The 16,826-nt window shown below is 35.5% G+C and overlaps 1 protein-coding gene across 8 annotated transcripts in view; it reads left to right on the top strand.

Moving 5' to 3' along the window:
- Positions 1–16,304, top strand: part of LOC143236950 (ELAV-like protein 2) — a 39,321-nt gene extending 23,017 nt beyond the window's left edge. The window contains exons 3-6 of one of the 8 annotated variants that reach the window (XM_076475672.1): positions 1,199–1,302; positions 8,584–8,737; positions 9,134–9,386; positions 15,190–16,304. In XM_076475672.1, the coding sequence (XP_076331787.1) occupies positions 1,199–1,302; positions 8,584–8,737; positions 9,134–9,386; positions 15,190–15,514 (836 nt within the window). In that variant the 3' untranslated portion in view covers positions 15,515–16,304. Of the gene's footprint in view, positions 1–1,195; positions 1,303–8,583; positions 8,738–9,106; positions 9,387–15,189 lie in introns of all 8 variants that reach the window. The other 7 variants (XM_076475670.1, XM_076475668.1, XM_076475667.1 and 4 more) reach the window with 7 other exon arrangements.
- Positions 16,305–16,826: the final 522 nt, after the last annotated feature.

Genomic DNA, 16,826 nt, shown 5'->3' with positions numbered 1-16,826 from the left:
AGCAACATTACGAATATTGTTTGTTCTATGGTTCCCATGGCGATCGTACACCACGCATGCTCATTCTACCAAGTTCTTGCGGATCATCTGCCAGGAAATTAAAAAAACGAAAAAAACTTCCTCCCGTCTGACGAATACTGTGGGTCTAATTTTAGTTGCCCCCTACACGGTGTAATTTAGTTCGTTCCAAGAGAAGCCCGCCTCTCCAAATCTAGTCCTTTCTGTTTCTGTGTTAAACGTAAATTAAACCTGTGCAGGTGGAAACTATCAAACGAAACCTTGTATGCTAATTACACTTGAGTAAGTAGAGCGTAGAATCTTGTCTAGGCTATCTTCGTCAATAGATTGAAAATGATTAGACGGATTATCGAATCCGATTAGAATTCCCGTAGAAAAGTATTTTTAAAATTACAAAATTCGTAATCGTTTTTGTTCAGAAGTAGAAAAATATTTCTGGTTTGAGTACGGAAGTTTATCCCTGGCATCCGTACAAACCTTTTCAATAATCAAATATTGAATGTCACGTGACTTATTGTGAGTCTTCCACGATGGATCTCGTTTTCAAACATTCATTCACATCACACAAAACAAACTGATACGATAAATCAGAATCAAATCTATTCAAAAATATTATTTCCAGAAAAACGTACAAATATATATAGTATTTTGTTACCTCTATTTCTTAGTTTGGTTACTTCTATTCCAACGAGATGCTTTCTCATGTGGGGTTCAAAAGGGCTGTTGATTACCCCATCTCGTTTGATCCGATTTTATGAAAATTCAGTAATCGATTTCCTAATCATTAGAGTACTATCTAAATTACAGTATTTTACTTCGCTACCAGCACTAGCCGCATCCACGATGAGAACCTTAAACCTTCGACCAACGTCAATAAAATACATCTTACCTGGGGAGTCTAAACAACACAACGCGGCTGGCCTTTCGTTAGATGTACTGGAAGTGTGTTTACCAATCAGCAGTATAATGGCTTATCAAGCACGATTTAAACCATGGATCTATAATATTTGGTTGTTTTAATATATAATATTCTCTCTGTCACGTTGTTTTATAATTTGGTTAAAAGTATGTTTTGTTACACCAGCGTTTACTTGTGGTAGTTTGTGGCCACGTAAAAGTTTCTTTGTATGTTGAATAAACAGCGGTATGTATCTTTTAATAAACGTTTGTTGATCAGTAGGCCAAAGTCTGGGGTATGGGTTCGTTAACTACGTTCGTCCAGAAGACGCAGAGAAGGCAATCAACACACTGAATGGACTCAGACTTCAGAACAAAATCATTAAGGTAAGAAAAACCATCTCTTTATCACTTGAATAGCTGTATTTGTACACCAGATGGCTCTACATAGTTCTAAATAATATAGATATTTTGATCGTATTATAAACTCAAAAGCTAAACACGAGTAAGGGGAAAAATGGGGATTATGGAGTAAGAACGGGAAATATAAAAATATAAGAACAGTTGGTGACTACATCTGTACCTGAGAAACGTTGAAATATACAATATAAGAACAGTTGGTGACTACATCTGTACGTGAGAAACGTTTAAATAACAATATAAGAACAGTTGGTGACGGAAATCGGAGATGAAATGGGAAAATCGTGATCCTTATTGGAAATCTACGTCCACCCAGTATAAAAATTTCGCGAAGTTGGAGGTTTCACATCGCGTAATAAAAATGTTTTTCAGTATCTTATAAGCAAAAGTTCCATTATAGTATGATGTTCATTGTAGCTTTTTTTTTGGTTTACGCGACCCCGTACACTGAGTTTAAAGATACTGTTGGCACACTTCGTCGTAAACTACACGCAGTTGAATGGTAATTCTTTCACACAAATCAGCTCGTGTATGTATAACTACTTGTAGCACTAACTAAGCGCCCCCTAACTTCAGAAGATTGTACAGGGTAAATGAACGGAAATTGCTATTTACCCTTCAAAATAAAAGTAGAATCCACACTTTCATAAACTTGCTTTGTGATTATCCCTCCCGGCATGTGAATCAGAAGGTTCGTGGTTCGCAGCCCATTGTCATAAAAATACGCTCCACATTTTGGAACCGTTGACTGTCAAACGCCACTTTTAACCAAAACAAGATTCGCCAGTGGGTGCTGCCTTCATTCTAATATATTAGTTCAAAATTAAGATGAGCAAAGTGGATATAGTCACTGTGTGGAATAGTGTTTTGAAAAACATTACGGCAAACAAAAAAAAGTATTTTCATTTTTAATATAATATTTATTGCATACATATATAATATAACATGTAAACCCAAAAAAAATATTTTTCCTGTTACAGTTTTTCATGATCATTCATACCTGGTGGATACGTATGGGTTCTTACATCCCTTCTTTCACACACGTGTTATCAGTCTTAACTTTAATACGTTTCAGAGTTTCTAACCTTATGTTCAAACATGTTTTTTAAAGAAATTTCGGCTTTATTTCCATCGTTGTCAATGTACTTCTGTATTTATCTTGAAGTAAATCAGTGTATAACGTCCTTGAAATAATCATTAACTTAGACTTGGAACTGTAGCGTGGACTGCTCGCTTCGTTTTCTTTGTACTTGCTTTGTTCTCGCGACAGCTGCACAGTATAAACCCATACAAAGGTACAGCAGCACCCCTAAACAGTTAAGGTAAAGTTGGAAAATGGTCGTTTTTTTATATAACAATTATTCAACAATGAAATAAATAAGTGTCTCTTAAAATGTCTTAAATGTCTTTAAAAATGTCTCTTTAAATGATCAAAGGTGAGTGATTCTTACCAGTCAAAAATTCCAAAATGGAGCTGAAGAATGTTTCTTTAGCAGCAGCACCCTCTATAAATGTATTTTATTAAGTAAAGCAATGTATAGGTTAGTTCACGTTACCAACGCCAATAGCTCTGGTATCACAATTAATGCTTGAGAAAACACGTGAGATGAAAAGAAAGATAAATTTTGCATCTGTACAATTTTGTAAAAAAATTGCCTTTTTGTTTGTTTGTTTTTGGAGTTTCGCGCAAAGCTACACGAGAACTATCTGCGCTAGCCGTCCTTAATTTTGCAATGTAAGACTAGAGGGAAGGCAGCTAGTCATCACCACCCACTGCCAACTCTTGGACTACTTTTTTACCAACGAATAGTGGGACTGACCGTAATATTATAACACTCCCACAGCTGAAAAGGCGAGCATGTTTGGTGCGACGGGGATTCGAACCCGCGACCCTCAAATTACGAGTCGAACGCCTTATCTCATCTGGCCATGCCGGGCCAATTGCATCCTTAACAATTTATGTGTTGCATATACAGGTTAAAACATGAATGGAATAAAGCGTCACTATCTCTTACTTCTACTGAAGTGTCTTTGGAGTCTTTACCGCATTATACAAGCTAGGCAGAGGATGGTCATTAATCGGTTTCCCTCCATCAGTTCAAAATTAGGGTCGACTAAGGCGAATAGTCTCGGTGGGTCAGCTGTACATTTACGAATTTATGATGCTAAAATCCGGAGTTCGATTCCTTGCGGTGGACTCAGCAGATTCTCTAATGTGGCTTTACTTAAATAACAATAACTGCAAACCACCATCGAGTATTTTTGCGCGAAATTCGACCAATGAACAAAGTAGTTCGTGTTTTAAATAGAAAATAAGAGCAGTTGGTAAAAGTCGGGGTAGCTTTTAAAATGTTTTCAGGCACATGAAATGTCTCTTTAATGTACTCTCCATGGAGCAGCGCAAGTATTTTCAGCAAATTTTTGCCTAAAACTGTTCCCTAGGTCAAGTTTGGGCTCCTCGAGGTGTGTTGCGTTTTTCTAGAAACATTTTGAAAGCTACCTCTGACTCTTAGCAATTGCTGAAAAATAAGTGATTTTGCTTGTTTTGTTCAGTCGGTTCTTCAAATTAAGTTATTGTAACGGAAACACTCAATACAACTCGAGGCAATTCCACATGTGGTAATTTAAGATTTTGTTTACAGCCTGCCACCTTTTTTTTAATAGTGTGAAAACGGCTACTCGAGATTGTATAATATCTCACTAAAAACGCCTTGTTTTAAAGTATTCGGCTGGGACGGAACCAAAAAGGTTTATTCTAGTTTGATATTTTAGCCAGTCGCACCTGCCATAAAAGGCAGTGCTTGTTACTGGTATGTTTTCCAGTTTGTGGTATCGTATCTTCCCCTTTCACCGAATGTAAACAACACGATCTGTTTCCCTCTTCTAAGTCCTCCTCGAGTTAACAGTTTTCTAAAATAAGAGCGGAGAAAACCACATCTTTCTTTTCTAAATATAAATTTTTCCGTCTCCATCTTACCTCAAGTAATTTTTCTCTTCCCCACACAACTTGTGGGGAAAAGATGTTTCGGAGACTAGTGATTATAGAGTGACGAACTTCAGGAGAAGTCCTGATGAAATCCTTAAAATAAACCATTCTCATTTATATTAACCTTATATATATATATATACGTGAAAGTAAAACATAACTTAGTTACTAAATAAAATAATGATTGGAAAAGCATAAGAAGTATAGATGGCGCTAGGTAGCGTTTAAGGCGCACACACATATATATGCAATAATTTACTACTAATCAGCTCGGACTACAACTGCTTGTATATATACTTGACATCTACTAGTACAACAAAGGCTATGACCTATGTATAGCCGTGTTTTTTTCATTATTATTGATATTTGAAATAAATAATAAAACTTGAAACATCTGAATCCCAGTTTCTGCTATATTACATAGATAGACAAATACAGCCAATTTGTTTAATTCATTACAAATTATTCGTAGGTGGCGCAAGTGTTTTTTGAATTAAAACTAGGAGAAAAAAAATGGCAGCGAGTGTTGTTGACTAGCTGTTTGTACTGTAGTTTGTCAAACCAAAATTATGGTCATTGTATGTAGCACTGCAAATATACAGTTCGGGAAAACAAAAAGCAATTCCGTGTCGTCTTATACCAATTTATTAGGGCGAGATTTTACCTATTACATTAAAACTTTAGATAAAATAAAACAGTAACTTAATAACAGTGAAAAACGAGTGGAAATGTCTATTTTAAGATGAAAAGTTTCGAGTTTTTTTGCTGTCAATTTTATTAATTAAAAAAGTCTGTGACACGACTGATTTATTTATTATTTATTTGTTTTGAATTTCGCGCAAAGCTACACGAGGCCTAGACACGATTGAACTTTCATAAAACACTCGAGTACGCTTGGAAGCTGACAAACAAAAATATTTAAATTGTAGTTTTTAAACATACTCTTTTTTGCTTGTTTCAAATTTTGAGGCAAAATTACATAAAAGTTATCTGCCATCTCAAAGTGTAAAATGTGTTTCTATGACAAGAGAACACGAACTATGAGTTCTCGGATTTAGCGATCGGGCACTCTTAAGAATAAGCCACCCTGGCTCATAGTTTAAAAGTACGAAATCTATATCTAAGCTAATGGTATCGATTAAAGTCTATCCAGTTTTCATTTTTGTACGATATTTACTTTGCATGTCGATATCTCGAAGGAAAATGTAAATGGACATTTTACAATAAGGTTATTGATATAATTACCTGTAACATAATGCTGTCTTGTTTGATTTTTGTGTGTATATTTGACTTGCATATTATTGAGCACATTGTACATTTTTTAAATCGTGTACCGTCAAGCAAATCCGTGGATAAGTCGATTAATAATAAAATGTTTTAAAGACCGGCAACAACTCTCTTCACCCATGGGAAATTCTAGGGTTAACTAATTGACATCACTGCCTTTTGAAAAGCCCCCTCTAGTGTTTCAGCTGTAATTCTGAAGACAATAGAAATTAGATTTTAATACTGATGGACGGCACAGCACGGGATAGCCCATCATGTAGATCTTTGTTCAAACAGTAAAGCAAACATTTTAAAATTGGATGATAAGCGAAAAGCAAGAAAAAATGTTGATTTATAAATAAAATATAATAACCAGGTAGGTAGAGTTTTCGGTGGCAGTCTATAATATAGTTGAGAGACAAACGTTGGTTGGTTTTCATGCCAATTTGTTTTGTCTTGTGGAAGGGAAGGACTAAACGACATAAAGCATTTCCCTCAAATTTTAAGGTTGTTAGAAATGTCTTATGGCACCACTTTCGTTTTATAAACAATAATTAACAATCATATAATTGTAAGTACAGATATGTTAAATTATGTCGTACCTCGCTTCAACTGTTTGTAATTCTGTGTAATAAGTTTTGTGGGTTTTTTTTTTCTAGCTTACATGTGTGTGGTTTAGGCCTACAAAATTCCGAGCTATGCGGCATAAACGCCCAAAATTAAATAAAATAATTTCCATTTCAGGGTTTGAAAAATTATGTTTCTTTTAAAGCGTAAACTGCCAGTAACAAAAGAGGACTCGTAATGTAACTCAAAAGAAATAAGAGGGTTAAGTAAAAATAGAACCAAGTTTACATGAAAAGTAAATGGATATTTTCAGAGTTTTTAGTCTAACTAAAGCTAGTAAAACTGCAGACGGTTTCGATACTTGTGATGAGCATGGCTCAAACAGTTCATTTTGTAGCTTTGCGCTTAATAATAAACAGATCTCTCAATTATTATTAATTAATAATAAATAGACCTCCCAGTCATTATTTTTTACTCGATACGATGTAACCTGTAGACTTCACCAGGGTGCAAATACACGTTTGTTGATATCAATATTATACAACCGACCTTGTTTTCCTATTTTAGTATTTTGAGAGACAGCAGGTTAGGGGGCGCTTGACTCGCAATGTGCGAGTCGAAGGACTAGAATTCCGCCAGAAATATGCTCGCCCTTTCAGCCGTAGGAGCATTATAACATTACAGTCAATTCCAACACCACCCACCACCGCCAACACTTGGTCTATTTTTTTGTTAATAACTTACCTTGTGAGTGTGAAAATAGTCTATTTATTCATATATACTTTTCATAAACATGGTGTTACTGGTAACTTGGAAATTATAAAAAATAAAATATTACGTGAAATACTTAGAAAAGAATCGAAATAGAGAATTACAACAAATGTAATGAGCAAAATATTATAAAACCTATTGAAAACAATATTGATGAATACATTTTGAAACTTAACTATATTATATTTTATCCACCTAGATGGTTTTAAAATAGAAGTTCTCTCCACTTAAAGAAAGATCTAAGTTATCTCGTACAAAAATTAACTTACCAAATATATTTATCGTTTAATCAGTTAAAAAATAAGATTCAATAATTAAAAGAAAAATATGTTAAGATTTTCACTGATAAAGCTAACTGTAATATTGGTATCATTTGTAAAAAGTTGTATACATTAATTATGATAAAAGGAATAACAGTACAGAAACATTTAAAATACAGTAATTAATGACATAATTAAAACTTACAAAAACTTTATTCTAAACCAAATTATTGTGTAGATTTATCCTTTTTGTATGTTATTTCTAAGTCCCATAATTTTAAATTAAAGGTAGATTTATTTCTTGTTCCATGAGAACAATTATTAAAAAACCAGCCATTTTATTAAATAAATTATTTAATATTTTATTTGATAAAATTTAAAATGTAAGTATTAATAATAGGAAACGTACGTTTTGAATAATAAAGATAATAACCTATTTTTACAATATGTAAGAAACTGTGAACAAGTAAAGAATATTCAAACATTTGATTTTAGCATATTCTACACCACAGTTCTATTAAAGGATTTTATTTCTGTTATAAATTCATTAATAGAGCAGTTCTATTATCCTTTCATAGTACTGGAAGAGAGAAAATTTAGCTCTATAAACATAGCAGATATATTAAGTTTCTGAATTTATAATAATTAGAGTTTTTTCAGTAAATAGTTATTTAAACAAGTAATAGCAGTTGTATTTGGAGCTAACTATTCTACTTGTGTTAGAAACTTATATCTTTATTTTTATGAGAATAGGTTTATTGAAAAATACATAAACCCAGATATTTTTACTTCAACTCACAGATATATAAGTGATTTAACTAGCATAAATAATCCTGAAATAAATAATGTTATCGACACTATTTATCCGGTAGAATTAGAAATTGAAAATACTTCAATATCTGACGTAAAGGCACATTATATACATTTATAAATTAAAATAATTGATAATGATATAAATTTAAATATTTTTATAAAAGAAAATATTTTCATTTATCCTCATTACAACAGTAATGTTCCATAGTCTTCTATTACAATAGTAATGTTCCATAGTCTTCTATTACAAATATTATAACTTTACAATTATTTGGAGTTTGTATAATTTATAATAATTACAATATTTCATTGTTAATGTTGAAATATCCATACAAAAATTAATATTTAATGGATTTAATAAAGAAACTCTAAATTATTAAAATTTTCTGTGATAAATTTTTCCATATTAACAAATTAAAAGACCCTTATCTCTTTTTCACTCCAATAATAATTATTAGCGAGTAGTCTGGAAACGAGTACATTCTTTCGTAGTTGTAAATCATTTTACTTGGTTAGTTTTCCAAATAATCAGTAAACAAGGCAATGACTAAAACTCAATAATTCAGCGTGAGTGGTTTGTTCCAGGTTTCCTATGCGAGACCAAGTAGCGAGGCCATCAAGGGCGCCAACCTATACGTTAGTGGGTTGCCAAAGTCAATGACCCAACAGGAATTGGAGAATATGTTCGCCCCCTACGGTCGGATCATCACTTCGCGAATCCTCTGTGATAATGTGAAAGGTAAGATTCAGGTCCACGTGAGGGACTCGTACTCTGAATGTACTAAGACCTTGTCTGTTAAGAGTTAGGAATACAAAATATTTGCTCATATAAAGTTAAGAAAGACATGACAAACGAGGGTTGTTCCAAACTGTAAGAAACAAGAAGAAAACATTGGCCATTTTCAGGAAACATGCAGATCAGACTCCCCCCATCCTTTTAATACGTGATGTATAGTAACATCATGTTAGATACAATGTTAAGCCTTCTATAATTAATTTTATAACGAACAATTATTTTTTAAACTATATTTTTACATATAACGTTTTAAATGTTAACTTCCGAGACTGAAAACGGAATAGCTAATTTTTGTTTTTTTTCTTCTAATAGTTAAGCCGATTGTGGGTAATTTTGCAGGATTGTCTAAAGGTGTCGGATTTGTGCGTTTCGACCAGCGATTAGAAGCCGACAGAGCTATTAAACACTTACACAGCACCATTCCCGACGGCAGTAGTGAACCAATAACAGTGAAATTTGCAAATAATCCAAGCAACAATGCAAAGGCACTAGCGCCCCTGGCGGCCTACTTGACTCCTCAGCGTCCGTTTCCTGGACCCATCCACCATCCAGCTAACCGCTTCAGGTACATTACCCTGTCGCCGATCTCCAGGTACGCGATTCCAACGGCTCCTAGCGACAAGTTCTTAACGCCTATTTTTAAATATTCACTTTTAAGTTACATCTTGTAAATTATTCCAAATTATATTTGGCTCGAGAAACTGACTATATATATATTTATGTTTTTTTAATTTTCCATTCAAGAAACAAAAAATCCATAATTGTCGAATAAAACTTTAAATAAAAACAACAAAATTTGGTTTAATGAGAAGCTAAAAGTTAAAGATGTTAGGACGTATCCCACTATTATAATATGGAGCCAGATGTACCCTAGAAATCAGGGTATTTGACCTTGCTTGGAGATCGATCGTTTTTTTCCTTCTATTTTAATTTTTTCTTTCATTATCTTAAATTTGTTTTGTGATAGTGATTATGTTAGATTCATCTGCAATTCAGTTGAATGAGAAATGATGTTTTATTTGTTAGAAACAACCTATTTAATACATAATTAATTTTCTGTTTAACTTAAATTTATTTTGTGGTTCTGATTATGTCAAATTTATCTGCAGTTTAGCTGATTCAGGAACAACATTTTTAGTTTTTTGACAGAAACGTTTCATTTATTAGGTAACTGTTTTTCAGTTTAACTATTTTTCCAGATATTAAATTTTGTAAATCTTTCAATAGCACATAAAGATAAGAAAGAACGTTAATGCTGTTCTTTTAAATATAAATATTGTGGATAAATTAACAATAAATAGTACAGAATCACAGAATCAATATTTACTGAGCATCTTTCTTAGCGCCATCTATAGGCACATTGTTGAAGAATAAGAACAAAATTTTAAAATGTGTAATTAATCGAAATGTTAACTGTCAAACTTGTACAATAGAGCTTAATATTTTTTTACAATGTTCAAAGTAAGCTTTCTTGTATTACAAATAAAAAACAGTTAAAATAATAGGCCTAACGTGCTATGTGCACGTTCAAAATTCCACATATTTGTTTGATTACAACGAAATGAATGTGTTTTAGCGCATAGTAATTTCTTTAGTAAATATTGATACATTATATAACATCGGAATGAAAGGTATTACAGCAGCAAATTTATTGGAACAGAAACGTTCGTAAAGCGAAACCGAATTACAAGTATATCAAAAAAAGCCTTCATGATACTGTGCAGAATTAGCATGAATAACACTGAGCATTAAATGACAAACCAAGAGGTTCAGACAGTGGACCTTGACCACTTCTTGTACAAAGTCCCCCGCCAGTACAGCGGTAAGCATACGAATTTACAACGCTAAAATCAGAGGTTCGATTCCTCCCAATGGGCTTAGCAGATAGCCCAATGTGGCTTTGTTATAAGAAAAACACACTGTTGTAGAAACCAGTGTCCTTGTGCTTGTGTTCTGTCCTGTTGATTTCACATTCTTTACTTTTATACTATATATTTTAACTGCTGCTTCTTATGTCTTCCTACATCCTTTAAAAATTTTCCAACACTTCAAAGAATGCAATATTCCATAACAGTTTTTTTTCACAACAAGACTGCTACATCACACAGTACTTTTTTATCCAACAATTTTAGTATTTTTGGATGTGATGTAGACCACCCTGGTTTTCATTTACGTCTTTTTAGTACAGAGGACATCAATATCCCTCCAGTAACGATTTCCTTGATTTGTCTTCTCTTATCAACTTCCTCGTTTAGATTTACCTCCACATCATGATGGGTTACATGCATCCAAGTGATGGCCTAACTTTTTTTTTACTTTCTGCCACCCATTCAGAGATAAACTACCTTGAAGTCTATGCAGGACCTCTTGTAAATCTGTCGCAAACATTAAGTTAATATTTGTTTTCATTTCAAACAATCCTCAGAGCTCCCATCGCCATCCTCGGGTTATTTCGTCAGCCTTAAGCTGAACGTTGTTACTCATGGACAGGTAACCACCAGGGCGCTCGACTCGTAATCCGAGGGTCGTGGGTTCGAATCCCCGTCACACCAAAATGCTCGCTCTTTCAGCCGTGGGAGCATTATAATGTGACTGTCAATCCCACTATTCGTTGATAAAAGAGTAGCCTAAGAGTTGGCGGCGGGTGATGATGACTAGCTGCCTCCCCTCTAGTCCAGTGGTTCTTAACCTGGGTTCAATCGAACCCCAGGGGTTCGGTGAGTCAGTCTCAGGGGTTCGACGGAGGTCAAGACACATGCACTATGTGTGTGTCCGTTCCGTTCATCCCACTCGTATGGTTCGTGACGTCATGCTCCACTTGGCCATCATTGGCTGCGGCTGATCACGTCACATCACTTGGCCTTAATATCTGTGCTGCAGGGAACTTCGTGCGCTTAGCAGTCGACTTGTGACAGTAGTAATCGTGCATCATTTGTGATTTTCTTCCTAATCTTTCAATCCCTTCATACTAACTATGTCGAGTAAAAACAGAAAGTGGTTGGACGAATACGTACAATATGGATTCATGTGTATAACGGAACATGATGGGAGTCAGCGTCCTCAATGCATGATTTGCAATGCCAAGTTGAGCAATTCTAGTCTAGCACCGGCAAAACTAAGAGAACACTCCTTAAAGCTGCATGGAGATGGGAAATACAAGAACACAACACTTGCTGAATCCAAGGTAAAGAGAGCCAGGTTCGATGAAAAGGCTACTTTGCCTGTTCTCGGCTTTGTACCCATCGACAGTTTGATCCTCACTGCATCGTACGAAGTTGCGTACTTGATCGCAAAGCAGGGTAAACCACACACCATTGGTGAAGCACTCGTAAAACCAGTTGCATTGAAGATGGCGAATATCATGCTGGGAAAAGCTGCTGAAAATAAGTTATCCCAAATTCCTCTTTCAAATGACACCATCAGCAGCAGAATAGATGACATGAGCGATGACATCTTGCCTCAAATAGTTGCAGATCTGATTTCAAGCCCAGCAAAATTCAGCCTTCAACTCGACGAGACCACCGACGCTTCCAATCTAAGCCAGCTTGTTGTATTCATGCGCTATGTAAAGAACGACGAGATAAAAGAAGATTTTTTATTTTATAAGCCTCTTATAACAACAACTAAGGCAGCCGACGTGAAGAAAGTTGTGGATGACTTCTTCAGAGACAACGATATTTCGTAGGATATGGTTTCTGCAGTTTGTTCGGACGGAGCTCCAGTCATGCTGGGACGAAACTCTGGATTTGGTGTGCTGGTGAAAGTCGATGCACCACACATCATTGTAACGCACTGTGTTCTGCACAGGCATGCGTTGGCAACAAAAAACCTTCCCTTCAAAACTAGCAAAAGTATTAAAAATTGTACTGGAATGTGTGAACTTTATGAGAAATAGTGTCCTGAAGCACCGCATCTTCAAAGAGCTGTGTAATGAAATGGGCTCTGAATTCGAGGTACTTCTGTACCATTCTAACGTTCGGTGGTTATCCCGGGGAAAGATGCTGAATCGTGTTTTTGCTATGCGTGTGGAATTAGCCCTGTTTTTGCGAGAGCACCAACCTTGTCATGCAGATTGCTTCGAAAAATCTGAGTTCATTCTCATTTTGGCGTACATGGCCGATATCTTCAATGCTCTCAATCAACAGAAGCGGAAGGAAACCTGAAGGCTTTTCAAAAAAAGCTATCGTTATGGAAACGACGAACAGAGAATGATAACTTCGCAAACTTTCCCCCTGCTGGACGACCGTGTAAGTAAGATCGAAGATGTGTCTGAAATCGGAGACATTTCTGTACCCGGGGAACTGAAGCAAGCAATTGCCATGCACTTAGATGAGCTCGCAAAGTCTCTCGAAGGGATACTTCCCCACCAGAGAGTCATATCCAGCATGGGTGAGACAGCCGTTCTCGTTTAGTGTTGCGATAGCAGATGTCAATGATGAATACCTCGACGAAATTATTGAACTTCAGCAGAGCCAGGTTCAACAGCAACTTTTCAGAACAACAACGCTCTCAACGTTTTGGTGTCACCAAATCGTAGCATACCATCTTATTACTAAAAGAAGCCCTTGAAATACTCAAACCGTTTGTTGCAACGTATCTTTGCGAGCAATCCTTTTCGAGGATGGTAGACATAAAAACGAAGAAAAGGAACAGACTTTGTTGCGAAAATGATATGAGAGTGGGACTTGCCAAGGTTTGTTTTTTGGAATTTTGCACAAAGCTACTCGAGGGCTATCTGTGCTAGCCGTCCCTAATTTAGCAGTGTAAGACTAGAGGGAAGGCAGCTAGTCATCACCACCCACCGCCAACTGTTGGGCCACTCTTTTACCAACGAAAAGTGGGATTGACCGTAACATTATAACGCCCCCACGGCTGGGACGGCGAGCATGTTTAGCGCGACGCGGGCGCGAACCCGCGACCCTCGGATTACGAGTCGCACGCCTTACGCGCTCGGCCATGCCAGGCCACTTGCCAAGGTGAAGCCGCGCATTTCTGAACTTGTTTCTTGAAGTCAACAGCAAAAGTCACATTGGTTTGCATTAAATATTCATTGAGTTATGTTTTTGTGTGAAATTCATGTTTTGTTGGTTTTGTTCTTTGAGCACAATGATATTTTGTGTAACTGATGCATGGTTCATTTTGTGCACTAATAAAATATCTACTTATGTTTTGAATTTGAAAAAATCATATTTTATTTTTCCAATTACGAAGGGTTCAGTGAATGCATGTACGAAACTTTCGGGGTTCAGTACCTCTAACAAGGTTAAGAACCACTGATCTAGTCTTACACTGCTAAATTAGATATGGCTTGTGCAGACAGCCGTCATATAGCTTTACGCGAAATTTAAAAACGAACAAACATGTATATCTATTGTTGTAACTTCATATATTGTATTATATTTAATAAACGCCCTAATTAAATTTATTATTATTATTTTAGTCTTATATGTAACGCAATAAATTCTAGTGTTTTTTTTTGTGTGTTTCTCTTTATAAACATTTTGTCATTCTACGAATCTTAATCGAAATGATGAAGCTTTCTTTCAAACCAAGAAAGTATCTAAAAGAAACAAGAACGGTTAAAAACAAAGGAACACCAAAAGAAACATAACGTGACACGTTAAGACACGTGATATGAATTGTATTAGTTTACAACATATTACTCACGTGCACATACTATTTACTTATAATAAAATTTCAAACCACTTTTATTATGTACCGATTAGCCTGAAAATTAACTCTAAAAAAGCGGTTAACAAAATTTGTTCAATAGATACTGACCACGAGGATCATAACCCGAGCGAATTATTTTATTTTAATGTTATGCTAAGCCTTGTACATTCGGCAGTTCCTAACATAATCTCTAAACCACACATTATCGTCAGAGATTTTGGCCCACTATTAAAAATGCATCGCTGTGCAAGGTAAAGAAGTTTCCAAATAACATATATAGATTATTAGAATAATGATTTTGATGGTAACGTTTATAACGGCACATGATATATAAGTGTAGAAAAAACATTCTTAAAAGCAACGTCCATTTATTTGACTCAACTAAATATATCCTTTGAGTGTAGTATCTCCAAATGACGTCCAACTAGTATTATCTTAAACATCTGTATGGTATGACATGTTTATGTTTATTGGATAATGCCCATTCATGAAACCTGTGTTTAGCTTAAAGATTTATGACAAACCTTTGACCGCACACAAGTTGTTCACGATTCTAAAAAGTTACAAAGCACGTGAACATTTGGCACATTTAGGCTTAAAGCGTTTAAGAATATGTCTCTGAAGATGACGTCTGTGTTTATGATTACATCTCTTATTATTAAGACTGTGGTATCCGGTGATATAACTTGTGTGTTTCAGGATGACATTTTATATCTCCGCAGGTATTCCCCTCTGGCAGGAGATTTGCTGGCAACCAATTCTCTCTTAGCTGGAAACGTTTTAAATGGTTCTGGATGGTGCATGTTCATCTACAACCTCGCTCCTGACACCGAGGAGAACCTCTTGTGGCAGTTATTTGGCCCTTTTGGAGCAGTACAGAGCGTCAAGGTCATCAGAGATCTGCAGACCAACAAGTGTAAAGGGTTTGGCTTTGTGACGATGACCAATTACGACGAGGCCCTAGTTGCCATTCAGAGCCTGAATGGTTACACCCTGGGTAATAGGGTTCTCCAAGTGTCATTCAAGACCAGCAAGTGCAAGACATAATAAAATCATGGGTCAGGGGGTGGATGGGTGACGTACGTGTAAGATGAAGGTAGGGAAGGGTTCCGGACTTTTGACTCTGTTGTAAACTAACCCTTCATTGAATACTGAAGTACAGTTCTTATCACCAGAAGTTTGGTGGTTCCTGTTTCTAAGCATCCTAGTCATGACATGTATTTATTAGAACTTTCTACACCAAATTTCCAAAAAGTCAAAGTAACTTTTATACACTTTGTAAACGTATGTCGCATACGACATACGTGGCTCGAGTCTAGCAAGTGTCTGATACGATAGTTTTCTTCTTTCATTTAATTAATTATTGTCCTAATTATCTGGCCGTTGTATAATAATGTTTGGTCATCCTTTAAGGTCGTATAACTCGTGTGGTCACAAAGAATGATTAGCAATTTTAATTTTGCAACCAGAAGACCTTTTAAATTTAACTGTCTTCTGTTATGATCTCGCCATTAAAATCATTATTAACGAAGGATGACCAAAGGTACGTCTGTCAGCTTCAGTTTTACCTTTACCTTAAAGTATTTTAAATTTTGTTAAGTTCTACCAGTGTATTTTTGGACAAATGTCTGTACGAACATTAGCCTATTTGTCAAGAACATTTACGTATTTGTTTGAATGTATTGACCTCAAAACGTTGTACTTCCTTCACTTGCTTATTTTATTTCGTGTATCGGCAATTAAGTTTAATATGCTTTCGTTTTAGCTTTGCATGCCTAAAACCTTTTCTGGTGTTACTGTGTAATCACATTTGGTTATTATTAAATAATCTTATCTATATTTGGTTATCAATGAATTCATTCAGTTTTGTTTTGTTTTTAATAAGTGCACATGGGGATTAGTGATATTAGCTCCCTGCATGCAACAGGAACGATTAGCATTCTGTAACTGTGTATGCATTCAAAGATAGGGGTTGAGAAAGCAATGTCGACCACATACCACAAACCATCCGTAATTTTTGTGGCTTCTCAAAATAACAGTAATAATAATTAGAGCCAACTCTACTGCCACCATAGCCACTTCCATCAGAATCTATTTTTGTGAAAGGTTAACAGCGGGATAAATAGAAAAAGTTGAAATAAAAACAGAGGGAGAAAGAACAGAGTTTTTGGTGCATCAAATCGAAACTCTGTATGGATGAGTGGTGTGTGTATGTAATCCCTATTCCTGAGTAGTTACTAGTCTTGGTGGGTTTTTGAATAAAAATCTTAAAATTTCTCCGTCAGATGGCATCTCAAAGTGGATGAGTCGCTTGCAGTTTTTGGGTTTGTTTTTTCTTGGCTTTGATCAGTTTTTCTTT

Source organism: Tachypleus tridentatus, chromosome 13, assembly GCF_004210375.1.
Source record: "Tachypleus tridentatus isolate NWPU-2018 chromosome 13, ASM421037v1, whole genome shotgun sequence".
Classification (NCBI taxonomy): Eukaryota; Metazoa; Arthropoda; class Merostomata; order Xiphosura; family Limulidae; genus Tachypleus; species Tachypleus tridentatus.
This window is presented reverse-complemented; position numbering and strand designations above follow the sequence as displayed.